Below are 27,978 nucleotides of genomic sequence, written 5' to 3'. Positions count from 1 at the left end.
CCAGGTCCAATACTTTCCTTCATTTTTCAAAATGAAAAGATCAGATTAACACTTTGAGCAGACAAGTGACAAAGAGAAGTAGAAAATTTATTGCAGTATTTGTTCCACCAAAAGGGCATGGATCCCTTTTCCTCTTATTACTAGGGTGACCTAATACAACAAAATCTACATTTACAAAATATCCTCCTGCAATAGGCCACATATACTGCATGCGTAGTTCGAAATAGAATAAATTATATTCAGAGGACTCTGCCATTGTACAGCATGGACAAATAAAAGTGAACAAAAATAAAAATTCTTATTTTTTTTCAGGTTTTTTCTCCTTTTTTTTCAAATATCTAAAAGCTAAAAGGAAAAACCATCAGGGTGCTAGTAGTATAATAAACTCCAAAAACACTTTAATAAGAACATCAAAAAGACTAATTTCCAACATTCACTTAAGGTTTTATTCTTTTTTTACAGCTTTTTTGTCTTCAGAGATATAAACATTTTAGTTTTTTGTTGTGTTAAACTATGATACAGTGGGAGTAGAAATGAGCGACTAGAATCTGCTGCACAACAGCGAAGGAGCTCCCACAACAATGTTGACAAAACATTTCCCTCCAGGTCTCTTTTCTGATAGCCTTTTAAGGGATAATTTGGGTGAATTATTCCTTTAATGCCTTCAGGATTCTATCCTCTGAACTTGTACACAAACAAAACATGAGCAGTCCCTCTAATATAAGTCTTATGTTTTGTGTCATTTTTGCAAGAATAACTCATGTAAAAGTATGTAGTGTCAAATATTCTTGTCCTCTTGTATTTTCTTACAAAAATGAGGAAGGCGAGGGGGAGGGTAGGAATCCAGTGAAGTTTGGCTGTGTTGTTGGAGGTGGCAGGTTGAGGAGGAGGAGGAGGAGCAGGGAAGAAGAGGATTTGATAAAGTAGAAATGGAGCAGGGGAACAAAAAAAAAAAAAAAGAAATTAAAAAAAAAAGAAACACCACACGGGGGCCATTAGCTAGCCCCTCCTTCCCGCGCTGCATACAGTGAGCGTAAAGTCTGTACTACTTTGTTGCTCAGTTTGTGGTTGCTGGTCAAGGCAATCTTCTTGTAAATGATGTCCGACTCCTTAATAGTGTCCACCCAAGGCACCAGTTTGCGGCCGTCACGTTTCTTGGCCTCTGCCCAGGGCCCCGAGTAGGAGCCAGCCATCCAATGGATGCTGTATCCACTGGAGGTCTTCTGGATGACTCGAGCTATCTGCGGCCGGTCCTTATATTTGGGGCAGCAAAGGGCGATCACATCCATGGCCTCCACTGTCTCGCTCATACGGCCGGGATCCGAGGAGTCGCCCGCTCGCCTTGACCTTCGAGAAGACTACAGACAGAACACAATTTAAAAATGTTGCATTAATTTCCCACACATTTTGGAAAAGCATCTTATAAATTGTGAGAGTATCCAGCTATCTCACCCCTGGGGTCCTCTCATCACCATCACTGTCATCATCATCCGTCTCTGGTCCTGCCTGATTTCGCGGACTGGGTCCTGACATGGGGCCGGAGCCTCCCAGTAGGGCATTTATGGCTTTGTTTCTGATGTTAGCGCTGGCAGATGCTTCTCCCTCCTCATCCTCTTCATCTGGATCCAGATGTTCCATCAGAACCTTGAACTATGAGCAGTGAAAAGATAAGAAACTAACTTTTAGTGGAAGTTTCACAATTATCATGCCAAGACATCAAAGAACCAAATGCTGTCGGTATAACTCTTAAGTATTCAATTATGTAGGCACTGGTATACCAAAGCTGCACAATGTATTGCGTAATAAACAAACCTGAGCCTGCAATGCTCATATCAAGCTGCTATGCTCTTCAGAAAAGAAAAACTTAAGTAAAAGGTCTGATGTTTTATATTATATATAGTCAAGTCTGAAATTATTCAGACCCCTAAAAAAATTTTGACTTAAAAGTTACTTTTATTCAATCAGCAAGTGTTTTTGTGATTGGAAATGACACAGGTGTTTCCCAAAAGATAATAAGACGATGTACAAGAGGCATAAATGTGGACAAAAATATTTCTCAAGCGGGGCTTGCGGCGGAGATGGCCTGGGGGGGGGCCGCGGCGGCAGCTGCTTGTGGCGGAGACGGCCCAAATATTGGGATCCGTTCGTCTGGTCTCGGGACCAAATTTTGCCTTCGTTTTGTCTTCAGTTAAACTGAAGAATTCCCAAGCAGCGGAGGTCTTCAGCATCTTGTCTTGTGTTTATGCAACAAAGTGAAGCGTGACGTCAGAGTCGGCAGCAACCTGGCCATTCGGGTGGTGTTTACAAACACGAACGGAGGAGCCGGGATGAGCCGAACACGACGGTATGAGCCGAAGTGGGCCAAAGGCGAAGGGAAGAGACGAGCTCCGAATATTTTCGTCTGGGGGGAGGAAGGGGTGATCACATAGGCATATGTGTATATGTTATAGACATGCTGATCCGAAAAATGATCCGATCCGTGACTCTTGATCCGAGGACCAATCCAATCCGTGAGTTTAGTGATCCGTTGCACCACTAGATAATTCTAAATAACACTGCATTATAATACTGATGTGAGTCAACAAAACCCACAAGGGTTTCGCAAGGGAGTAAGAAGTTTTATTACTTACATCTAGGTACTGCCTGACTATCCGCTTTTTTACATCTTCTGTCAGCGTGGCAAAAGCCATGTTGTTGGAGATGAAGTCGATGGTTTGTCGTGGATGGAAGAGAGCGTTGCTTTTCCTGTTCACTGCCTTATCGTACACCTTGGCTGACTCGGTTGGAGAGTACTTCTGAATTTTACTGTTGAAAAACAGAATATTTCTAAGTTATAGAGGTTATGGAATCCACAAACTTCAAAGAAGGTCTAAATTGGAATGAATCCACAGTAACAAATGTATCTATGTTTATTTAGATAAAGGCTGTATAGAATCAAAGGTTGGGGAGAACTTACCTGTCAGAAAATCCGTACTGGTTCTTCAGATGTTGTTTGAGCACCAGCAGAAGCAGGATGCCCTGAACAGCATTCGCAAAGTCCAAGAGACCTGTGGGATTGTCTGGGAGGAGTCTCATAACTTTCTCAGCATCCTCCACGTCCAAATCCTCCAGATCTGATTCAGACTCTGAGCTCTCTGAGTTTGCAACAGGTCGTCTTGCCTTTTTAGGCCGCCGTACCACGTCATCATTGTCTTCATCACTGTTGCTGTTTTCTTCATCGTCACTCCTGAGAGAATCGCAGTTCATCTTTTCCTCTTCGTCCTCTCCATCTGACGTGTTCTTCCACTCCTTCTTTACTTTCTTCTCTTTACGCCTCGGTTCCTTCAGCAGAAGCTGGACAGAGACAAAAGACAGTTCAATAAAATCCATATTAATACTAAACTTGATTTCTTTCCCAAAAATAACGTTTTAAATGCAAGATATTTTGGGAAATACCATCGTACCTCTTTGAAGGTTTGCAACAAGTTGCTACCAGAGACAGACAAGGTGATGTCAATGTGGTGCATGATGAAGAGAGGCTCCTCCTGGCTCTGGTATGGAAAACAAGCAAGGTTGTCTGCGACAAACAGCAGCATGTTTACTTCCGTCTTCTGCAGAAAGAAAGAAAAGAAGGCAACAGCGAGATTAATATTTAGTGACTTGTACAAACTCCCACTGCAGTGTCAGCTATTTAGACTAAGTATTAATGTATGATCAAAAAAATCTTAATCTTGTTAAGTTTTTCAAGAGAGTACAATCACAGATTCCACTCAACAGCATCTGTTGTTTATTTATACAACATTTTTCTTTAACATCAGTTGTATCCCTACACAAATTACTTACACATTTTAACACATTTGTTGCCAAGGCACACTGCCAGGAAATGTGTAAATTAACAGAAGGTGGATTTTCACTTGGCATTTGGGTAATCAGGAAATCCCACTTGACGCTTAGCAAAGCACAAGACGTGTTAAGATGAGTGCAGGTTAACTCACAGCACTGTCATCAAAGAGGTTCAGCAGCGCGATGAGAAAAGCCCTCCGATGCTGCCGGTTCCCCCGGATCATAGTGAAGAGATGGGAACAGAGTGCTGAGTGGGTCTCATCTTGTCTGAAGCCTCTTATGATGGCCTTACGAGACGAAGCAATGGCCTGCTGCAGGCTGTAGGACATCTTCATCCCAGCGACTGCCTTCATCTGTGATCCAATATGTTGCAAGAGAAGTGTTACACACTTAGCATTTCTGGCAGCTGCTGAGACAGTCACTGCCATGAGAATGTGCCAATAAAATATAAAACAAAATCATCATGTTACAGTGTTTCTCCAGCATTGCAAAAGTTCCATCTACAGTCTCCTAAAGGGAAAACTATTGTGTGTAGAATGTGTCTGTGATGCATTTAGCAGGAAATATACCTAGCGATGGATGACTGGCCATCAGTGAAAGCCCCTTTACTAATGCAGCTTCAAAACATTATTTCTGAAGAGATCTTTAACTGTTTTTGCACTTCTGTATCTCACTTAGACACACACATACATAATGCAAGCATTTCAAAATCACACCAATTCAAGGATCAAATTGCACATTCTATGATTGCTGCTAAGATGTTGCAGGGTTATAAAGTGATCATCTGCTGCTCATTCTGTGCTAAAGGTTATCAGGGGGAAAAGGATGTATTAGAATTACTTACTGCTGAGCTGGGTTAAATCATGGACTAAGACGACAGGCTAGAATTTAAAAAATGGGCTAGAATTAAACACCAACTCACATGGATGAATCCTGTGTACTTCTTGTCAATCTCCACCAGTTGCTGATCAGCTTTGTTCCTCATGCTAGACTCTGGGTCTGTTCCCATTGCAATGAGGTAGGGTACACACTATACAGATGAGACAAAAACCAATGTTAGTGTCACATGCATATGCTTTCATCTCTGTTTACCATGAAAGTAACAGGATTTTAACTATAGTACTGCACACAAAGCATTCGATCTTGGTTGTTTATTAAATATGTTCAGCTTACCTGTACAGGATGGATGAGACCCTGGTTGAGTGTGAGAGCTATGACGTTGAGAGCAAAGTGCCGTACGCTGGACTGGGTGTGGAAGAATGCCTCCAACACCTGTTTTAGATAAAGCTGCATAATGGAGCTGCTCATCCCTGAAGAGATGTCTCCCATCTCCTTCAGATCCTCCTGTTTGGACAGTTTCTTCCCTACAAGGACACACAATATAAAGCGTTGATTCTCCCTTCAATTACATTGTTTATATTTATTCAAGTAAGATAGCATAAATGGTGCACATTTGACAGCACAGCTTTGAAAGGAAAATGTTTAAAAGAAGCAATTCATTAATCACTGTGCTTTGTTGGTGGTGTTCCAAACAAAATGCCATCGGACGATGCAACAATTCAGTGCAGAGTTAAAAAGCCGTGACAGTCACAATCCCTGCTTCACTCACATTCTCGGTCTGCTTCCTGCATCCGTGTGTCCTCCTCTTGAAGGTATGTTTGGAGGTTTTTGAGGATCTGCATTTTGAGGTTGATTGATGAGCCACTGTCTGCCAGAATGCCATTATACAAGGATTTCACCTCAGGGACAAACATCTGGCTGGGGTGCATGATCACAAGGAAACCTGGAGAGAATAACAAACAGCAAAGATATGTAAGAACAAGCAAACAACACAGTCTCAGCTTCTAGCAAATCTCTGACCTTATCACTGCTGTCCTGAAAGTTGGAAATATGACTCTGTAGGTCACTGACTAACGCAACATCCCATGCTTTCATTCTCTCTAAACAATAAGTGGATAACAGTTTGGCAGACAAAAATACGGTGAAATTCACATTTAATTATATTCTACAAATTCAGGTTTTGGAGTTTACCCAATAGGTAAATGTTTGAGGGACATGCCACGTTCTCCTGCTGTTTTCCCCATATTTTCTGTCTCTCTCCACCATACTTAAGTGAAAGCAAAATGCCCAAGAAATAATCATAAAAGAATATTGTGTCATATTTTATCGTTTTATTTTTTATTGCTTGCATTATCCTTTACATACCCATTTCCTATTCAGTCTAATTCAACTTTGTTGTGCTGGTGTGCATTAGATTGTAAATGTACTTTTAACATTGTACATTTAATTAAACTCTTTTTAAGTTCTTTGGCAATGAATCTGATATGCTTGAAAAGTTCAATAACAAGTTTGACTGACTGAATTTTTTTGTCTGTTTTTTTTAAAATGGTGTTATTACCTAAGCCAATGATGGCTTTGCTCTTGACCTCCTCGTCCTCATGTTTGGTGAAGTATAGCAGCAGTTCCAGAACTTTCTCCTTGATAACAACCTATACACAACATACATAATCACAAAATTGTGGAACAGCATACATTATATCCTTTGTTACAGCAGCAATGGAAGAGTAATGGGCTTTCACATCTTTCGCTCAAACTTGGGTAGCATGAACATTTTCTTTAACTATGGCAGAGCCCAAAAACTAATAACTCAACTAAAACTTGCAATCTATAGCTTCGCCAAGCTTTAATTTCAAATGTCTACTATTACATAACAATAACTGTCATTTTACCTTGTTGGTGCCCTTGAACTCTTCCAGATCAAAATCAAAGTGCCGTGCCAGGGCACCCACTGTGAAGAGTGATCGCAGTACTAAAGGCTTGCTTGCTACCAACGTTGTGCTGTTAGGATCTTCCTGATGTTGGATCTTCAGCCTGTTAAGTGCACCTGGGAAAATAAAAAAACAAAAACAAAAAAAACTTGAAAACTATTTTCAAGAAGACATAGATAACTGGTGTGTCCTGTGTTTTATTTTGTGTCTCTAATGTTTTTTTTTCCTGTCGCACTTCTGGCCATGTTAAACTCTAATGCCTTTCCTCTAAAGGGATATGGGGATACAATGTGTTTATGGACCTGTTTGCACAGTTAAAATGGAAGTTATTTTTTCTTATCTTGAAATGTCATTAGGAGACACAAGTTCTGTTATCTTCACAAAAACAGTGTAAAAGTAAAAGCAAACTGTATATCTCACTATAGAATCTCTGGAAGCAGGCCCACACAAACTTGTAGTTATGTGTGACTTTGTTGACAACAGCTCCGAGACAGCTCACACAGTGCTGGACCACCTGGACAAACAAAGAATAACCATTACGTCACATACGTCTGAACAGATTTAATTTGACATGTCACACAGCAAACCTATATACATTTCTAAAAAGCCACTGCCACACACCGTCATTCCGTATTTGATGATGAGCTTCATGAGGTCTTCTTCGATGGTGGCAAGGAAAGTTTCACTGGGGTGCTCCATCAGAGGCACCACAAGCTCCAAGATCTTTGCCACATTACAGATAACCATGAAGTCATTGGCAGTCTGCAGAGGAAACAATGTATAAAAACAGAGTAACAACTAAGCACTTTCCTTCAGTCTAATGGGTGTATTAATCAGCAAATTGTTTACGTTTATAATTCACGTAAATAGATAGATCCATTAGTTACGAAACTAATTTTCTCATTAATTCCACAGTACCAAAATGTCTCATATTTCGTGGACAGAACTTACGTTGCACTTTGTGGTCAGGTAGGGTTGCATGGTCATGGCGTGTTTCACCATGAGTTGGGCCCTGATCTTGCTGAACAAGTACAAGGTGGTGATACACGCCACTAGCCGTGTTGAGTTTACTCCCTTGTTCTCTACAGAGGAAAGAGGGAAGAAAATACATGGAAAAATTACTTAGATGTTCCTGATATTCACAGCATTCAACGTACTGTGCTTAAGTGGAACTAAAACACAAGTGTATGTTTATATTCTATCAAACTTACTGTGGACAAACAACTGACTCAACTAGAAATAACGCAAGTTGTTCAAATGAAAAATCAACAGTAGCATTATGGCACAGCTGAAGATAGTGTCCAGTGATAAACATGCATACCTGCAAGAGACTCCTCGTATTTAAGGATGTGCTCAACCAGATTGTCAACTAGCTGAACACAAGCCTTTTTGGCTGGCTTATATGAAGCATCCTCTTCAGATTTCAGAAGCTACAGCAAGAGAGACAATGTTAATGTTAAAAAGTATTAAACATTAATATATTCTTCCCATGATCAAGGAACACAAAGTCTAATATTTACATTTTGAAGAAGCTGTTCAAACCAGTCATAGCCAGTGTCTCGACAGGCTGCAACCTGAAGAAGATTTAACACAGGAAAATTAACAACATAAGGGGCTTAAGTTCATCATTAAGCAAAAACAGTACAGGGAGAAGGCTGATGAGATTGTGCCTTTTTGTTAAGGTACTACATCTTTATATTACTGTACAAACCAAATTGATAAGAGTGTCAAATTTACCACATCAGTGATGTTGAGAATCTTTCTGGTCATGGTCTCTTTGTCATGGGCTGGAGTCGGAGTAAACCACAACTTTTGGAATGTCTCATTCACCAGTTTCTACAAAGAACATGCATAATATTAGTTTAGATCTGTATTTTGTACAAGTCCTTCAAACCAAACTTTAATACATACATAGAGACATAGAGACAGATAGATATATAAGAGGCATGATAAATATTGAAGTGACAAAGGATGATGATAAAAGAATGAAAGAAAGTCATATCGCAACATGTATCTATGAAGAGACATGCTGTAGTGAACCCATACCTTGATACCTTCCTCATCATTGACCCTGCGGATCATCCTCACACACATCTCAGTAATCTTACTGAAGGTTGGTTGCTCCAGACAGATGTCTCTGAGGATCTTGATCACCCGTTTTCTTACACTGATACCAGTGTCCTGCGTATCAAAACAATTCAGTTAATCATAGCCATGCAATGTTCTGTAAGCTTTACATACAAAACAAGGCTCTTACTTTTCACATTTACTAAATAAATACCTTTATAGGGTGCAATAACACTTGCATGCCAAAAGGTGGCAGTACAAGACTGCAATGCAGGGTGAACTTTTCATGAACCCTCCTGCACATTTCTATGACAACTGGTACAACAATTTCAATGTGTTCACTTCCCAGATGCCAAGTACAAAAAGTAAGTAGAAAGCTTTGTGTTTGATTGCATGTCAGTATTGACATCACCTCAACATACAGCACAAAGATCTGCTGCTACTGAAATGGTTCCTTTCTTAATTACTTTAATCATGTAAAAGCAAACTTAAAACAGCCAAAGCGAACAATTTCAGGCAACTTTTCTCAATTCCTACAGTGTTTCTCCAAGTAATTTCAGTGACTGAAAAAAAAGCATTCCCACTGCACTTAAAGAAATATGCAACAACAGCACCTGACAGCGCTCAAACATAATATGGGCTCCAGGAGATATCACTAAAGGGTTTGGTTAGTAGGCTCTTCAGCAGACGTTGGAGATGTGCAATTGTGACCTGGGCAATACTCATTAACTGCAAGTCCAGAGAATGACAGCTGTGAAGTACCATCACAATGATACACTGCATAGGTTGGTGGGGAACTTGTGTTTGTGAGAATCGCACTGAACTGACACAACAATGCATACAGCTGTACCAACACATCATTATTTTGATGACATAGCATACAACATCATCATAGCAATTAAGGGTGTTAATAAAAAACTTACCAGTATCCTCTCTATGAGCATGTCATAGTACTGTTCAGTGAGTTGGGGTCTGCTGAGCACAAATCTGCCCAGCAACTCTACAGCTGCCTCTCTTACACTGGTGGAGTTGTCCATCAAACGACCATGAACGCCACGCTGCATGTCAGACTGCAGAAGCAGAGCAGAGATTGTCAGTGCATAGCACAAAAAAAGAAACTGAAAGTTAACTTGTATGCAAAAGCAAATAATACAAAACGATCAAGTACATTTTAACTGACCAAAAATGTAAGAAGAACATAAGGTAGGCAGGTCCACAGTTTATATCGTACATGACATTTGATCATTCAGACATGACATGTTATCTGTGCATTCATACCCTTGCCAGTATGCTGGGGTCCACAGCGACAACCTCAGACAAACATTTCATGGCTTTAGTCCTTACAGCGATGGCACTTTCCCCAAGGACTCGCAAGATCTGTATTGGAAAAAAACGCATACAAGTTTAAGTAACAATTTCATCTTTAATCTTTACTAAAAAAAATTCAAACAAAAGGTAAAACACTGAGCCACAATATTTACTAATACTGTGTGTGAAAAAAATATTTAGACTCTTTCACATAGCTGTTTTGTTTCATTCAAAGATAAGGACAGTGAGAAAATTAAAAGCTTACCTGTGTTAAATAAATATCAAAGCTCTGGGCAAACGGCCTCATGGAGGCCAAATAACGCACAATCAGACAAGAGTCTTCATAGTCCACAGTGTCAGAGTTCATTCTGGAGAAAAGAGCAAAAAAAAAAGGAAAGTTATGGATTTACAGTCATAGACTCGACAGTGAAACTGTCACTGGCAGGCAGATGTGAGGGCAAAAAAGACAGACAGGACATCACAGACAGTACAAACAAGAAAGACTGGAATGGTCAAACAAGACTGTTATGTGACTAGTACTGAGTACAACATTGGAAAATCACACATTCTTACTTCAGTGTGGTGAAATGAGCCGGCGTGGTCTTAATGATGGTACGCAGGAACTTCTTCCGTTTCTCAGCCCGCTGCATAATTTCACCGGTAGTTTCCAAGTCCTTGGCATGTTGTGGTCCATCCGATGAATCCTCATCTTTCGGATTTTGGTTCCGCATGGACTTCTCAGCCTCCGTGGTGGCGTCACGGAACCACTGGGCAATGTAAAACTTTCTAGCAAACTAGAAGACAAAGACAGTGTCAGTATCAGATTTCAGATTTAATTAATGCAATTAGTTACAAACTAATCAAATATAGTAATTTCCTGAACACACAGTAGTTGATAACATGAACAAATACTTTTTATGTGTGCCTTTTGTGTTGACATTTCATTCAACTAAAAAATGCAGAATTTGTTGAGCAATCTGAGTAAAGTACAGCAAAAACATATGGCAAACTAATTCAATGGAAGCCTTTCAGAGTTTGTTTGCGTGTGGCAGTTTCCTCTGGCAAGGTGTTTCAATATGCGGATAACAAGCTCAATTAAAAAATGTAACTAAAAACTGTGACACTCAGCCTCTGCAAATAGATTTCTGATATCTCAGAAATATCTCCAATAGTGTCGCCACTTGCATATTCAGTCTAATATAAACCCACCACTAGTGAGGCATCTGTCTCAGCATTCTCCTCCAAGTAGTCCAGTAAAGCCTTCTGCAGTTGCTGGGTTTCATCATTGCCTGGAGACTGTATAATCCAAGAGAAAGAGAAAATATTCACCAATTCCAATTTATATTCATCCACATGTAAATCTTGGAAAAAACAAACAAACTATATGCTCATCAATGAATGATGGCATCAAATGTAAAGCTGTTTTACCTCTTGCAGGATACGATCAATTGATCTCTGGTCCATTCTGCTTGTGACTGCATCCTTTCTTAGACGGGCAGCCACTGTGCCCAGGTAGTCTAGAGATGCTACCCTCAGAGCCATCTCTGTCTGCTTATTACTGAACTGGTGTACCTGTTGGGAGCACAGACACAGAAAGAGACAGTGAGCATTAAAACAAATATTAGCAAGAAATGCAATGTTCTAACTTTTAGATCAACTCTGGCTTTCATTTGTACTCTAAATAGAGAAAAGAAAACCTTTTGCTTTGCATTTGTGTCTAAATACTGTATTCTTTGCCACAAATCAAAAAGTAAATCTGTTGATAGCAGACATTTTTGCCAGTACAGAGATGCACTAAGGTTATGGAAATTTCTTACAGAATTACATCGTCATCATTATTATTAAAGGCAAACAATATATATCAGGTGATTTCATTCCAATTTGTTTTGACAGATGATGGTAAGCAGCCCACTGGTGTTTAATCTGTTCTTAAACCACTCAAACACAAATAGCTGCATTAACAGTAAAGAGAAAGGCCTCTGCTCTACTCACCAGCAGTCTACCAAGCAGACTGAGTAGCAGCTCTGCAGCAGGCCACTCTGGTTTGTTCACTGTTGAGAGAAGGTCCTGGACAAAGTTCTCAAATAATGGCCGGTAATCTTCTTCTCCCTGCTTGCTGCCACACCTGGGAGCGTGGAAAGAGGCAGACAGGAGCAAAGAAGGAAAGCGGATAGAAACAGGAAAATTACAGGATGATAAAAAAAGCAGAATCAAAAGAAATTAATGGTAGAAATTATGATCAGGGTCCAACAACCAACAACCAGAAAATGAAGACAAGAAAGTGCAACTGTGTAAGGATGAATAAGCTGTGTGATTAAATCCACTTATAACAGTGTAATCAAAGCATGCATTGTATATTTAAAGATAGAATGACATTACTTTTTGAGGAAGACTGAGAGGAAGTTTTGCGCTGTTCTCATTGCCGTCTCGTAAGAATTTGTTATCAACACATCCTGGTCCACCTAGAAAAAGAAGAAGCATTCTTAAGCAACGTATATGTTTGAATGTGTGTGTTTGAATTTAGAAATAATGCTTATTTGCTTGCTTGTATATTAGTTTTGTTCTTTTACCTTGGTCTCGTACTCGTCAAAAACGTCCTTGTCGTTGGGCAGGTGGACCACACACTGGATCAACTGCAGCACTAGAGCGGTTACCATCTGGATGTACATCGGCTCTCCATCCTGGTCTGAGCTGTTCAGCCTGAGACACAAAAGTTATCCAGTAAGAAATTTTTACAGGTGTTATCCAGAAAAGTAATGGGCGGGTTAGGGAACACACCTTTACAATGGAATACTTTCACCAATGCCCCACTTACAATTATATTTCACTGACGGCCCGAGACTAACCAAATCTCTCATTCGATACGTTATCCTTGTGATACATAATGGCCACAAATCCATGTCAACTGATGTAACACAAGTTACCTGAAATTCCTGAGGGAGCGTTTGCTGGTGGGCAGTCTGGCCAAAGAGGTAAAGATCTCCTCCAAGATCAGCTGCCGATGCTTCTCATAGCGTGAGAATACCTGGAGAGAAAGAATAATTTTCTATCGTCTCAGCTGTCACAGTTTTGCAGACTGGTTAAAACAAGGATTATACAACAAGGAATATAGACTCAAATTAGAAGAAGTGTAACTGTAAAGAAAATCACAGTCATATTTCAGATAATGATTGAAGAGGATGGTCGCTAGCATCGTTATTTAAAAACAAAAAGTAATTTCTGTACACAAAGACTCACCGCTGTAACTAGTTTAATGGCACACAGCTGCAGCTCACTGACATTCTCCACAAAGAATGGAGTGATTCCCATAGAAGAAACCTGGAAACACGAAAGATGGGCATTAGACATCATTTGGCTTGCAAAGCAATTTTTGACTTGATGAACTAATAACTGAAGTCTGACATTGTTTAAAAGCGCCGTTTTGTTTTTACCTGGAGGATGGTGGTGTCTGTAAGTAGCTGGATCTCCAAGAGCTCAGAGATGTTGCTGACAATGTCACACACTTTATTGTACAACATAACAATAACACGCTGCTTGTGTGTGGAGCATTTTGCACGCTTTGCCTTGGAGCTCAACATGCCACCTAGACAAAGAAAGAGAAACCTGGTTTAAAATTAAATACATAAACAGAAAATGGCAACATACTGACAAACATTTTCTCATCACCCAGGTTTAATGAAAAACAATGTCATCCAAAGTTTTTGCAAGCCCTGTTAAACTCTCATTAAATTGCAAGGACATCGTCATATATCAGAACACAGTTAACGGCGTTTTAAACCCATTTGGCAAATATAATTTAGGAAGTTATTTGCGCCATTGTACAAATTAGTTTCCATGCAACATTTAAAGAATTATGTGCACCGTGAGGCTCACTGAGATGTTTGAAGCTAAATTTATTACAGTTGCAGTTTCCTGCCACAGCTTATGACACTTAAGGTAAATGTCCATGTAGGGGAGTCTATGAAGTCAGTAAAAGAGGGAATAATGGATGACCAGTATTCTCAAATGGTAATGTACTTATCAGACGTAAGTGTCATGGTATCAATGAAAAGTTCTCACACAATTAGTCACACACTAAAACTCATCATTTTAGTTATATTCAGATCATAAGAGTATAAAAACCAAACAATCAAATGTAATAAAAGTTTTGTATCCTCACCTCCATGTGGGTCCACCCTGTAGACGGGGTCATACTGTGGATACAGTGTATTCTGAAGATGGAACTTGGTGTATTGCAGCACCCGTTCTATGACGTCTTCTATGTAGACAGCCTTCGGCATGTGCGCTGAGGTCATGATGTTAAGAGCTGTCAGACAGGCGTCTGCAGACTTTGTGACTCTCTCCATTATCAGGTCTCTCCAAAGTCGCTCCTCATCTTCAGCATCATGGTCCTGAAATTGAAAAAGAAAAGAATGTGTATCTTGTACAGAAAAAACAACTATCTGAAGGATGAAAGTTTTTATTCATTTCAGCAAGAAATCTTCGGTATCATTTTCGTAATTAACTGTCTGCTACAGCCACAAACGACAGGATGTTTACATTTTTTCATGGGTAATGTATATTTGGATTTCACCAGCATATCACCAAAATGTCTCCTATTATAAGGTCCTGCTATACAGAATATTAAAAATAGAAAGAGGAAGGAAGGGAGCTCACATGGTTCATCAAGGTCGAGAGCTTGGATCCATCCTGAATATTCTTTTCCAAGATGTTAAGGAGCTTCACTAACTTGTCCGATGGGATCTACAAAAACAAAAACGGTCACTTAGACCTACATCTGAAATAGCATGACACATCTAAAACAGTTCAAATAAAGTTTTGATATCAATATATACTACATAGTACCCTGCTGGAGATGCCCATGGCCTTAATCTTGGCAGACTCGCTGCCCAGCTCATTCAACTGGTGTTTACCAAGAAGCAATTCCTGAGGTATCTCATCATCATCTGCAGCTGGAACACACAAACAAAAACATTAGACAAATGACCAAAAGTACATTTAGAAATTGAGTATTTGAACTTCAAAAATTGTATATTCTCACAGTGGCAGTTTCAAAGCAAGTCTGAGCAGATATTTACCCATGGCAGTAAAATCCACATCCTCCAGATTTTCCAGGATGTTGTCAATGCTGGCTAAGAACCTCTTGAATGTGGATGATTCCATCAGTTCTTCTTGGGTCAGCTTGGGCTCATATGCTTTCCGTTTCTTCTGCTTCTCCTTCATCTTCATTTTTCTGGCAACTGAGTGAGAAGAGTTTTATCTAGAGTTGTTACTTTTGCAGGTTTCAATTTGTCACATTAATATCAAACTTACAAGCAAAACTAAAAATGTAAAAATAATTACTGGTGCAGTTAGAAGACAAAATGGTTTTTCCCACTATCACACACATTTAAAAGACAGAAACATAATTCGGAATGCTTGAATACAGACTTTCGCTCATGCTGGGTGGTGGTGAATCTTCCTCCGAGGAGTCTCGGTAGCGGCTCCCTGAGCCTCGTCGACCATCTCGGTGGCCACTTCTCCGGTGTTCTCCTGAACCTCGTCGCTCTCTTTCTTCAAACTCCCAGGTTCTGTCTTTGTCTCGGCGCTGCCGCTTTCTTGCAGCTATTTGGATTTAACATAATCCAATATATGATATGAATACTTCTCATTCAAATGACCAAACCTGCAAAAATTAGTATGGAGAACTGCCAATAATTCAATAAATTGACTTACATTCTCCATTTGCATCAAAGTCTTCATCTGAGCTGACCTCAGCATATTTGGGCCTTTCATTTACAGTGCTTCGCTTCCTCTTGTTCATCTTTACTCTTTCACACAGAGGCATGGTAGACTCAATTTCTGCCAGCAGCTCAGGGGGTAGCTCTTTCAGAACTGCTGGGTCCATACCACCTGGAAATTTGGCAATAATATTTTCAAGTTATTATCAAAAGATAAAACCTCTCTCCCCTTCGAGTCCACAGAAAAACGCATCACTAACAGGGTGAAACATGCTGTAAAAGCACTGAAATGAATTGAGCAAACTGTTGCAGCACCACAGCTTGAGGTTCTTACTTTTGCCAGACTTTCCTGAAGAGATCCTGTTCTTTCCAGACTTGCTGTGCCGAATGATCCTCTGGATCTGGTCAACCGAGAGCTTCTTAAGAACCACTACAGGCTTAGGCCGCTTCTCAAAGTCCTTCACCAAACCCAGTCTCTCCAGTTTAACCTTAGGCTGACTCCACATTTGACTTTCAGTTGACCCACTGCCATCCTTATCACGATTGATCTAGAAAAAAGTAGCAGGAAAAAAAAGAGTCAAAAAAGCTCTCTGAGGTTGTCAAATTCAAATGTCAATAAAATTCACATTTTTTCCCACAATTTTCAACAGAAAATATGAGCTTTGTCTACTAAATAGAAAATCAAGTAAGATAATAAAATGTAAACAATGATTCAAACTGACATGAAATTAGTGATTTTGATGTTAGTTTCCAGTGTCCTGATAGCAAAGACATAAAGATATATTCCACTGTTATTATAAATTACCCATGTCTGAAATTGTAAGACGAACAGTCAATATGTAAAACACCTTCAACACTGCAGTGTCAAGGTAGCGAGTACCCTCTGCCAAAATGGGGATAGCACCTGCAGCTGTTTTACTTCCTCATCAAAAAGTAACAGTTCAGGTGTGTCCAACATGCACACAAATGTCAAACTCTATGTCTAAGATTTATGCAAATAAACAAGCACACCTATATAATACATGCACACGTAGAAACAAAGCTAATATTAACAATGAGTTAATACCTTTCATCCGCCTGTTATCGTTATGGTTTTCATTAGGTTGACCATTGAATTAAAGGCACCAATTAAGCTAGCTGGGCCTGTCATCAGTACCAGTAAAAAGAAAGACTGATCAGCAGCGCAGCATAGGCTCACAATGTGATGCTCAAGCAGTAAGTTTGTTGTGCTAAAGAGGGAAACTAAGAATAGCGTGGTAGAAACATTTTTTACAGAGATTTTAAATAGAATGATTGATGAGCAATATGCAATTATTCCGAATGGGTTGAAAGAAATTAATCAGTAAAAGATGCCTGACTAACCAGCAAATGAATACTAGAAAAAGCATTTCTACTTCACACATAAAAGGTATAAAAGGAGTCATTCTGCTTGTCAGTCCACAAGTCGTCAACAATAATCATAAGCATACTGTACTTGATATTTGTAGATAAAATCTCCAAGAATAGGATTCAAATCATCAGTGACAGCAAGGGGGAATCATGACTCCTTAGTCAACACCATGCACTTTTCACATTGCAGTGTCCTACATATTACCAAGGGCAACCACACCTGGTCAATTAACAACTTAATCACGGCTAAGCATTGCTGAGAAACATAAAGCAGGCAAAAAAGGCTATGGCATGCAAATACACAGGGACTACCATGTTAAAAAAATTACAACAGCACACTTCACGGTGTCTGAAGCACAGCTGTGCGTCGTGACATGTTGATGGGGGTAGCATCTCTGTTCACTACGGTCACTTTAGAAGCTTCACTGAGAGGAGAAATTTAACTTTGTTTAGTCCAGGTTGTACGACTACATACAGTTAGGATATTGCCCACATGCAATATCTGAAAAACAGCAGTGGAAGATTTCTTTAAGGTATTTGCTTCTGCTTACACACTAACAATCATCTACTTTAAACAGATGGTTAGGTGTGAGTTAATGTGTTAATAGAATTTTAAAACCAATCCCAGCAATAAACAAAAGGCTTACAAATGGGAAAACAAAAACAAGAGTGAGGAGTGGTGTGATTTGGTTTTGTGAGATTGCAGGCAGTGACAGCTGAATGATTGGTAGGTGGGTAGATATTTGGTTTGGGTCGGCCCAGATCACCTTAGGGATCTGGAAGTTCTTCAGTGCGCCACTATGCCCTCCCAGGAGGTGAGCAGGGAAAGAATCTGGAAGTTTAGCACCAGAAGCAGATGAGGCCGCTTTCGAACCATCTTGCCTATTGCTGCTCCGACCAGGCTCTCCAGTGGAAGCAGCCCGGAAGCCAGACCTATCTCGATCACTTCGGCAGCGAGAGTCAGGAGACCGTCTGTCTCGACCACCAGTCTCGCTCCGATGCCTCCTATCCCTGTCAGATTCACGGTCCCTGTCTCGCCCATGTTCCCCTCGGCTGGATGACTTCGGCATCTCTCCCCGTCTGTCTGAGGACTTCTCGTCATGTCGGTGCTTTGATGACTCCCGACCTTCTCTTCGGTTGTCATGTTTATCGACCCTATTCTTGATGACTTCCGGCCGTCCGTCTGGTTTCAACCGCAAAGCCGTGTCAGAACCTTCCACAGCAGCCGGACCACTAGCTGGTTCTTCAGGCCATCGTTGGGCCTCAAGGGCTGGAATAGGGGCAGCCAGACAGGGGTCGAGCTGGCCATCAGCTCGGCCTGCCTGCTGGAGGTCGATGCTCACCATGAGGGGAGGGCGGCTGGCACCATTCCCAGCTGCAGTGGCCTCTTGCGGGGTCAGTTTGCCAGCATTTCCCCCTCCTGTTGATCCACTGCCTGGGGCACCTGTGGGGCCTCCTGGTCCCCCTGCACCTGGTTCCAAGGGAAAAGAGTCCTGTTTTCTCTTCTTCAGTGGCTTGTCTGTAATGACAGAAAGGCAATATTAAATGTTAATAAAGTTAGAATTTTAGGAGACACACCTAAATACTGTTTCTAACAATATAGTAATTTGTTTACATAGATTTTCTCAAGTATAGGGAGGAATCATACACACCTTTATCTTGCACCTCTTTGGAGCATTTCTCACTCGCCGCCTCTCGTTCTATCCTTTCAATTTCAGCAAGTGCATCCAGCTCTGCTTCATCATAAGGGGAACTGGGAGGTTGAAGGCCACCGGCACCACCTCCCTGCTGGGAGACCTGCTGCTGTTGCAGCCGGACTCCAAGATTTTGCTGGAGAACAGGCACCTGCTGAAAGCCCAGTTCTGCCTCAATATTGTCCGAGTTCTGATCCATGCCTGGCACATCACCTGAGACATTGACAAGAACACTTTTAAAGGGTTGTATTGAAAAGAGCCAATGGTATCCAGTGCTGATGGGGAAGATTTACTTTTTTCCTAAAAAGATGTTAGCACAGCATATTTTTTTAGGCTGCAAATTAGCTGTGAAACTGTCAGAGTAACAAACTGGGGGCCCAAAACTGAGCCCGTCCAAAATCTTACCTGGTGGATCAGATTCATTTGACTTGACCCTGGATAGCTTGAGGGTGAGCTTTGTAGAGTCCTTATTTGGAGAGCTAACAATGTCGTACATATCTTTCTCCTCTTTCACTGCTGGGGTTTTCTTCCTTTGCTGGAGCTGCTGTTTCTGGTCAGGTCCTCCTTCCCTTGGTGAGGGTGCATAGGGAGGCGGTAGCTGAAGAATCACGGGACGAGAACCCGCTGTGAAGAAGCAATGACAAGTGCAGACGATGAAAGTTGTGAGACAGAAAGTCATTCTTCAAAAGGCATGCAAAACAAAAGAGCACAGTCAGATACAGCACTGTGATGACTACGGACATTGCTATTGAGGACATTGGCCTCCAACTATTCAACTGCCGTAAAATTCAAACTATTAGCATTTCAGAGTTTCTCTTCTTAATGAAGAAAATGTAAGCAAGGTGTATGTAATGTAGTGCCTCCTTTTCTCTTGCAATGTCCTTACATTTGGGTGTTCCCTCACTCCCTGCTGGGGAGCAGCTTTGTGGAGACCTCAAAGGAAAAGAAGGATTCCTCATGGCGGAGTCACCCTCCTAGACAACACACAGAAAACACAGAATTAAGTTTATCAAATATTATGCTGTAATTCATCCTTAATCTGTTGAGTATTCCACTGCACAAAATACATTTAGCAGAAGATTAGCAACTGTTTCCACCTCACTTGATTGTTAAGTGGCAGATGCTGACAGTTGCCAGTTTGCTATCTAAGAGTAATAGTGTCAACTTTGACACACACTGGCATCATATGCGTGCCGTGTATTGTTGGATCACATTTCAAAACTTCTAAACTTTGCACTATGGAGTTTTCCACGTACAAAAATAGCATTACTCTTTACTGTGAATCGACTGCAATACTTTGGTTCGATATAAACTGCAGATTTTTTCTTTATAAACTTTGCCAGTCGTACCTCATTGCCGAGTCGATGTACTATGTTCAGGTAGTCCTCAGTACCGTGTCTGTCTGAGTGGTGGTTGGCAGCGTTGGCCATCTGCCCCAATACTTTGCCCTCATGGATATTTCGTATGCCACCTGGACCCATGGGACTGGCCACAGACACTGACAGATCAAAGAACAAAGGTGTTATTTTATTTTTTCAAACGATCAATCTGCAAGGTAACTCTAATTTTGTAAATGACAAAAATTTTTTCTTTTAAATTATAGATGCGGCCAAAAACTGCTTGTGAACCAAAAAAAGTAAACATACATGTACAAAACCAACAGTTGTGCACATGTATGGGATTGGGGGAGGTTTCAGTTTTAATATTAAAACTGCTTCAGTTCTTCCAAGAGCCTAAAAAATGTTTATAGAACCCAGAAAAATGGCAAGCGAATGACTGTATTTTCAACTATTACACAAAATAACTGTAATCACACTGAACTCAGATTGCACATACAGTGAAAAGTGTTTTTGCAAGTGGCAAAATTATTTGCCTTGTATCTGTTAATGAAGCATATAAATCACCACATGGCTGCAAAAAACCTGTTCATCCTATTATTACTCATATTTTATCAGTGAATTGAAAGGATATAATTTAATATATACTTTAGAGAGGATACTCTAAATAAAAAGCATAAATACTTAAACTTATTATAAACAACTGTAGGAGGCACAACTTCTAGTTGATATAAAACTATCTGTACAAAACCTTGCCCCTTATGGGAACCCATATATGCAATACTTTAAATTAAAATGACAAAACTTAACACTTGGTAAGCATAAACCTATACTCACTTTAACTGCCATATTGGACAACAACATGGCACTGAGCCAGTACGGAGTAATAATGTCAGCCCAACTGAACAAATGAGCTAATACCATAAAATACAACTAATGGTCTAATAAATTCATTACATTTTAAATAAGATTTTTCTTTCTTTTATCCTATTCTTACTTGAGAAGAGTTTTTCCATGGATTTTCTGTTTTCAGTATTAAGTATAGTATTGGTAATTCCAAACGTGTAACTATTTAAAGCATTTGTAAAATTCCTGGGTAAATTGCATTCAAAATGGACAGAAATTATGTTGACAATCTAAAAAGTCAATAATGCAACGCAATGTTGCAATGAGGAAACACTGAAAGGATTTTACTGTGAAGCAACTGAGGCAAATGTTAACTTCATATTAACAGTAGCTTAACACAGAACAGAATTTTGCTGTATTCAGAGTCAGGAATCACATGTACCACAGTCCAACAGTAAACACCTGACCAGTAAGCGGAATGCTTCTGCAAGACAAAGTCAAGAATTTAACTCTATGTTGAGGCCTGATAGGTCAGATGTAAATGCATTTTCCATTATAACTTACAATATTGAAACATCATGACTCAAATATAATTGTGTGTATCAGCCAGGTGCACACACAAGCAAGAATGCACTGATCTTCATGAATGCACACGAACATGCTACACACACCCTCACCTTGTTGTATCTGTTGGTGTGGGTTATAGCTGGGTGGTTGTTGGTGCGGATACTGCTGGATGTAACCAGGGGCAGGGCTCTGAGGAGTGTAGGGGCTGGGTACTGGACTGTTCTGTTGGCCCATATACCGGCTACTGGAACCAGACTGAGGCGCAACAAACCGACTGGACAAAGCAGAGGAAAGCACAGGAAGAAGACGGTGAGCAAGGAAGTAAAAGAAAATTGAATGACTAAAAGTAACATGAATTTCATTATTTTACTAGATAGAATCGTGTAATATTTTAGCTGTTCAGCAATTAAATCACTACTTTTGAAATGATGATACATTAGAGTCAACTCAGTTTAACCCACCTTGATGGATTGGGAGAAATTGCAGTTGGCTGAAAGTTTGCAGACTGGGCAGGGCTATGCATGGAATTTTGGGTGATCTTGAATGGTGGTACCATTGGCTGCTGCATAACATCTGTTCAGAAACAAAATATAGTTTATAGATAAAAAAAAAACCATATTGCCCGTATGCTTATATCTTCACAATATAATATAATATAATATGCAACAGGTGTTTGTCTCCATACTTTTCTCCCTGAAGATGCCGGGGTTCCTGGCCAACATGGTCTGCAGCAACAGTGGTGCATCTCCCTCTGGCTCATCACTACCCAGGTTGTCCTTTAGCTCTCTAAAAAAAGAAAAAAACAGAAAAAATATGCACCGTTGCATTAAAGCAATAGTGGTGGCAAGACAAGTGGGTGAAACAATGAGCAGGAGTAAGTACAAACAAACAACACTAATATTGAAACATGAATGCAAACTCAAATATATGCATTACATGCATGTATTTTACATAAATGACTGGTTTAACAGATATGTAGCCTACAGTCCCATGTGGGGCTGTTTAAACATATGCAGTACACAATTTGAGTGGAGATAAGTACAAAGTCTGAACTTTTTTTACATATCAAAAATCCATCAGCTGACCTGCTTCATTGCAAAGTTGGATTTACGGGATTTTTGGCTTAATTACATGAATCAATTTGACATGTTGAACATATCCTTCACTGCATGTAGGTCAACATACACTGACACTAACACCGGCTCTTTATTATTAACAACAGTGTAATCAAATGAAATCCAGAACCATTCTGCCATAAATTCTACTTTTACAAAGCTTTTAGATATTTGCTGGTCCTAATACTGCCTCCTACATATATACTGGACAGACAAAATATGAGAAAAATTTTCCAATGTAAAGCAGTCCAGTAAACCCCCTTCATCCACTGCAACATTAATAATAAACAAAGTAGAATACCACTTTTCTGTCAGCGTAAACAAAAAATGAACATGTATAAGTACTGTCACAAGACATAAAAAGAAATTACATTGTACAAATTTTGGCCTGATGTGACAGCTCAAATATAAAAATATCAAACTGGATTTGACTAAATGCGGCTCTTAAACAAAAATGACCCTTACTAAATTAAACAGCATTAAAACAACTATTTTAAACACACGGTATGTAGTAATTGAATTTTCATACTGGTATTTGAAGCTGGCAAATTTATCCACAAGAAAGGGTTTAGCATTTATTCTGGTATCAGTGTCTTTCATGTCTTCATCTATTACAAATGTATCTTTTTGCATTCTAATTACCAAAAGAACTAAGCAATCTCCACAAGTCAACTGTAACTTGCTTTGACCAACCTGTTTGAAAGCTGAACTCTGTAGAACCTCAGAGTCAAACACGGTCATCCACTGTCATGCAAACAAGTTGCCTACAATATTCAGGTTTGGCCTGTCTGTTCATCAGGTTACAATTTTGCCATACAGACATTGTTTACGTTTATACTCACATATGCTCTGTGGAGACCTGGTTGAGGCCATGGGCTAGCTGGGAGGCCAGATTCTCATCTCGACAGCCCAGTAGACAGTTAACTTCCTCCGCAATCCTCCCATTGTATAGGAGGCTTTTAGTGGTGGTGGCAGGTAGAGGGGAAGGGAGGGGCAGCTGGTTCAACACTGAGGAAAAAGAGAAAAGAGTTTTCAGAGAGGACAGATTTTGGGAGGTAAAAAATGCAGATGAGAACAAGAGACAGATAAGAAACAAGTGCGAGCGATACGGGATGTGGTAATTGAAACATAGGGAGAAGAGCATAAGACATGGAGAGAAGAAGTATATACAATCACAATTGCAAATTTACATCTGTTCCAACTTGTCTTAGCTTCACATTTTATACCAGAAGAGGAGACAAAACTAAAACTGTGATCACAACTGTGTGACACTCACAGTCTGTGAGGCTAGCAATCCCAGCAAGAGTGGTGATGGGAACATGAGGCATATCCCCATTCATGCTGAAGGTGAGGGTGGGGGAGTGTGTTGATACACAGGTAGATTAGGGGGTCGATGGACGACACCCGTCCTCACATCTCCTGGCACCTGGGAGAGAGAGGTTAGTAAGGTAGAAAGAGAGAGAAAAACAACAGCATGAGTGGTGGACAAGAGAAGAATGAAGAAAGACAGAGTTGGTGTGAGAGAAAAAAACATAGTCTTACTAAATAAGAATGCAGATATAAAGTAGTACGTGAAAGTAAAAAATGACAAAAACAATAATGAACATGTACAGGCGCAGCAAAACCACAGACTCAAATGCACTGTAAAGGAAGAAATATTTGCTGTATGTACTAAGTCTGCCTTTGTGCTGCTGACACTGCATTTCATCAAGTAGGAAAGGTGCCTACAGAATCATCTGCACATCACAACTAACTGCCTTACAACACTGTGTCAGTCAAGATAAAATCACACGTTCTTTATTGAGCATGTAAACAGGAGTGCTCATCCTTTGAGTGAAAGCTCACAGGTCTCTGGATTCAGTAATGTCATGCAGCTACTATGAGGGCAGGTCAGATGAAGACATGTCTAGAAAGCAAAATGCACTGAGACCTGAATCAAAATCACACTATGGTTCTATACTGGTCTACTGCATGTGCAGCAGCGTACGGCCAATACATGTTTGTGATTTCTGTTACATTTTCTAAAGTAAGTCCTAGTTCATTCTCTGTACGCACACTGATAATTATTTTGAATCTTTTAAATGTCATGTCACTTAACTAAGACCTCCACTAATAGAAGATATGTAATGTACACACAACATGAACAAGAAACAATACATTCTCTGCATAGAAAATATATTGCAAAGCAGATAGAAACACAGCAGCATAATACCATTGCATGCCATTTCAGTATTTTAAAAGTTTGGCTTATTAGGTTAAGCAAAAGAAAGGGACTTCTATTCATGTGGTTTTACAGCCACCACTAAAAAAGTTTTTGAATATTGCACAGTACTTGTGATAATGAACTACAGCCTCAATAATCTCATTGCCCTAGTAATAAAGTAGATACTACGTGTGTGACACAATGTGCGGGTATATACAAGACACTGTCTGAATGAATTTATAAGGTAAATGGGTAATTAGAATCAATACTGCCAACACTTTAAAATTGAATAGGACTTCACTTAATGCAGTGGTGCTGTCATATAAGTACAGCACCCTTCATTTATGTCAAATTACAGGGTTTTTACATCACAGGTTATTATGACAGACCTGTACAGCTTAATGCCTTATTTTGTGCTTCTTTTATATCCCCTTGCTTGTCAGTTACTTTTGAATTCTCAAGTAAAATTGTAAAAGAGGTCAAACAAAGGCATGGGAAAAGCCAGCTGCAATTTTCAGATTATCAAAACACAGCTCATGATTCATGGGCTTTCAAATTACAATTAATGTGTTAGACCATACAAATTAGACACGACTAAACGTTCTCAGTTTGTATAATATAATAATGCTGTTAACGACAAGACAGGAAAATTATGCATGATTCAGATCATTACTAAAATACCTTTCTGAAGAACTCTGTGCAGTCTCTGGTGGACTCACTGACATTTCAGATAAAAAGTCCAACCCCCTTCAATCTGTTGAAAGAGAACATGGCTCTGCATGAGATTTACTGACAGTGTTATTGTACTTTTTAAGAATAAGAAAATAAGTTTTGCCTACAAGTCTTGCACTAATAAGTTCACCCAAAACGTCACCGTAATGCCAAACAGAACAACACAACATTCAGTCACATATCAATTTCTTATTAGTAATGACCATGTTATTGCTGCTGTATAACCCTAAAACACAGACTGCAAAAGTGTGCAGCACTGTTGATCTTATATGAAATCTTTTATGAGGACTTCTAAGAAAACGTAACAACTTTTTGGAAACTTTCGCGACTCGTCGAAATCTGCAAAAACAGCGCTACAAATCGACCAGATGCACGATCAAGTGAGCACTGAAGTCACATACTCAATACGTGAAACTTATTCGGAACGACACGACTGTTGCAGTATCTACAAACGGATATTGTAAACATTACATTAGCAAGCGGTAACGTTAGCATGCTCCGTCTATGTGGTCTCCTTCAGTACGCAGGGGCTTGGCTGACAGCTGTGAGACTGACAGGCAGTAGGCAGCACAAAGGAACAGATGCACTGTGATGGTGGCGGCAGTAGTGGGGGGCAACATCCTCCAGCAGCCAACAGCCACCGTACGCATTCTGCAAATTGGGTAACTGCAAAAAGCTACCGACCTGTATTTGCAGAAGTCAATAAAAATATCTACAATACCCGCTAACAACATTAACATGTCTATCAAACTCAAACAGTGAAGTAACTACAGCTGAGGCGACGTTGGTCATGCTCAGTCTGGAGCCAGTCAAATCATTTCAAAACACTATAGCGACCAAAACCAACATTAGCCCTGCCAAAGGTTCCAGTAAACCAAAACACAACATAAGCTGTCAAATAAGATGATACCGATAACTCCACATTTAGCTAATGTACACTAGCATCCATTTGAATGTTTATCTTAGCTGAATTGTGAGCTGCAGCTCACTACTGGCGAACAAAACCATTAACATTACGTTTAACTGCCAAGAAGTTAACTGCCTGGATCTTTCGAGCTAACCGCGAAGCTAGCGTCACAACTGAACGATAGCAGCTAAGAATGGTAACGCTAGCTTACTAACATTCGCTAACAACAATAGTCGTGTTTTAATAGCTAGCAGTTTATGCTAACTAGCTTCAACTGTTGTTACTTAGCTTTTAACGCTGCTCGTCGTTCAAATAAAGGGAAGGGAATTCAAATAAGACAAGGAAGCGATAGTCGGGTTTAATGAATGTTAGCCAATTTCCATTGAACTTGGAAAAAAGCAATTGGTTTGTGAGTAGATGCAAAAGCAACGGCACGAAGTGTAATTCCGTGGCAACGGCCCAATCCTCGGGCTCGACAAATGACATCCAGTTGAGGCCGTGCGCCTCGGCAGAGCAAAAACACACCTAGCTAGCTTCGCTTGCTAGTTCGCTAGCTTCCGTTACCTCCCGGTCAACGATTAACGACGCCGTAGGTGGTCTTGCAGCAGAGCATTTATTACTGTTATTGCTAATAATTGCAATTTTAAAAGTTAGATAAAAAAGACAGATATGTGATTATATTTACCTTCGGATGTTGCGTTCAAAGGGAGGGGAATGTTTTAGCTTGGTTTGTGTCCGTGTCCGTATCTCTAGCTCCCCCTTTCTTCTCTCTCGCAGCTCCTCCAGAAGGAACTCGATTGGCTTGCCAGCTAGCTGATGAGCTAGCCTGCTAGCTATCAACAATAATCCGGGTCGGACTGATTCGTTCTTCTTCCGTCACTCAAGGGTGAATGTTTCAACGTACATTCATGGGGAAACATTCGTTCTTCGGCGTTTCAGTCGGTCTGCGCCGACATAAACAATAAGTGCAGCCAATTTCGACAGTAAATGAGAAATATGACGATTGTTGCGATCATCAAGAGGCTCTCCTCTCGTAGAACAAAATGCCGACCGGAAGTTCTGCCGTCTGACTGACCAAAGATCTCAGGAGTGACTCCCTCCATCGGCGCCAAACAAAATGCCATGCGACATTCTGTCTGTAAGCCGTTAGGGGGCGCTGCTACACAACTTTATCTCGTGTGGCCCATTTACAGACCATCCATCCATCCATCCATTCACCGCTTTATCCTCACTAGGGTCGTGGGGGGTGCTGGAGCCTATCCCAGCTGACTCGGGCGAAGGCAGGGGACATCCTGGACAGGTCGCCAGTCTGTCGCAGGGCTACATATACAGACACACAATCACACGTACGGGCAATCTAGAGTAACTAATTAACCTCAGCATATTTTTGGACTGTGGGAGGAAACCGGAGTGCCCGGAGAAAACCCATGCATGCACAGGGAGAACATGCAAACTCCATGCAGATAGATCCCAGGCCCACCCCGGGAATCGAACCGGGGATCT

The 27,978-nt window shown here is 40.4% G+C and overlaps 1 protein-coding gene across 2 annotated transcripts; it reads right to left on the bottom strand.

Moving 5' to 3' along the window:
• Positions 1-66: 66 nt before the first annotated feature.
• Positions 67-27,551, bottom strand: nipbla (NIPBL cohesin loading factor a). 2 transcript variants are annotated; one of them, XM_022199106.2, is made up of 49 exons: positions 27,161-27,551; positions 25,518-25,590; positions 23,910-24,059; positions 23,476-23,641; positions 22,204-22,304; positions 21,980-22,091; positions 21,629-21,792; positions 20,118-20,266; positions 19,655-19,742; positions 19,174-19,392; positions 18,727-18,981; positions 17,842-18,593; positions 16,020-16,233; positions 15,681-15,857; positions 15,396-15,569; positions 15,044-15,205; positions 14,811-14,917; positions 14,622-14,708; positions 14,125-14,356; positions 13,397-13,548; positions 13,203-13,283; positions 12,890-12,990; positions 12,536-12,665; positions 12,345-12,427; positions 11,958-12,090; positions 11,394-11,537; positions 11,175-11,261; positions 10,539-10,759; positions 10,231-10,333; positions 9,936-10,034; positions 9,581-9,727; positions 8,637-8,771; positions 8,328-8,426; positions 8,111-8,164; positions 7,912-8,020; positions 7,542-7,672; positions 7,212-7,352; positions 7,011-7,104; positions 6,552-6,706; positions 6,221-6,311; positions 5,432-5,605; positions 4,996-5,186; positions 4,745-4,852; positions 3,975-4,175; positions 3,444-3,590; positions 2,957-3,333; positions 2,631-2,805; positions 1,453-1,650; positions 67-1,358 (listed from the first exon to the last, which is right to left on the bottom strand). In XM_022199106.2, exons 3-49 carry the CDS (start codon positions 23,971-23,973, stop codon positions 996-998), a joined length of 7,647 nt encoding a protein of 2,548 aa, XP_022054798.1. In that variant the 5' UTR covers positions 23,974-24,059; positions 25,518-25,590; positions 27,161-27,551; the 3' UTR covers positions 67-995. The 2 variants fall into 2 exon arrangements, with proteins under 2 accessions (XP_022054798.1, XP_022054799.1); XM_022199107.2 differs by having other exon boundaries at positions 18,418-18,593; positions 27,161-27,550.
• Positions 27,552-27,978: the final 427 nt, after the last annotated feature.

The sequence above is a fragment of the Acanthochromis polyacanthus genome, chromosome 7 (genome assembly GCF_021347895.1).
Source record: "Acanthochromis polyacanthus isolate Apoly-LR-REF ecotype Palm Island chromosome 7, KAUST_Apoly_ChrSc, whole genome shotgun sequence".
Classification (NCBI taxonomy): domain Eukaryota; kingdom Metazoa; phylum Chordata; class Actinopteri; family Pomacentridae; genus Acanthochromis; species Acanthochromis polyacanthus.
This window is presented reverse-complemented; position numbering and strand designations above follow the sequence as displayed.

What these genes read in the sequence shown, in the direction of transcription:
- nipbla (XM_022199106.2), bottom strand. Translation starts at nt 23,973, where the DNA reads ATGAATGGGGATATGCCTCATGTTCCCATCACCACTCTTGCTGGGATT. An exon ending in CGCTCCCTCAGGAATTTCAG is followed by an intron (nt 12,666 to 12,889) that starts GTAACTTGTGTT and finishes TTTGTGTCTCAG; the next exon opens with GCTGAACAGCTCAGACCAGG. An exon ending in TTGACGAGTACGAGACCAAG is followed by an intron (nt 12,428 to 12,535) that starts GTAAAAGAACAA and finishes TTCTTTTTCTAG; the next exon opens with GTGGACCAGGATGTGTTGAT.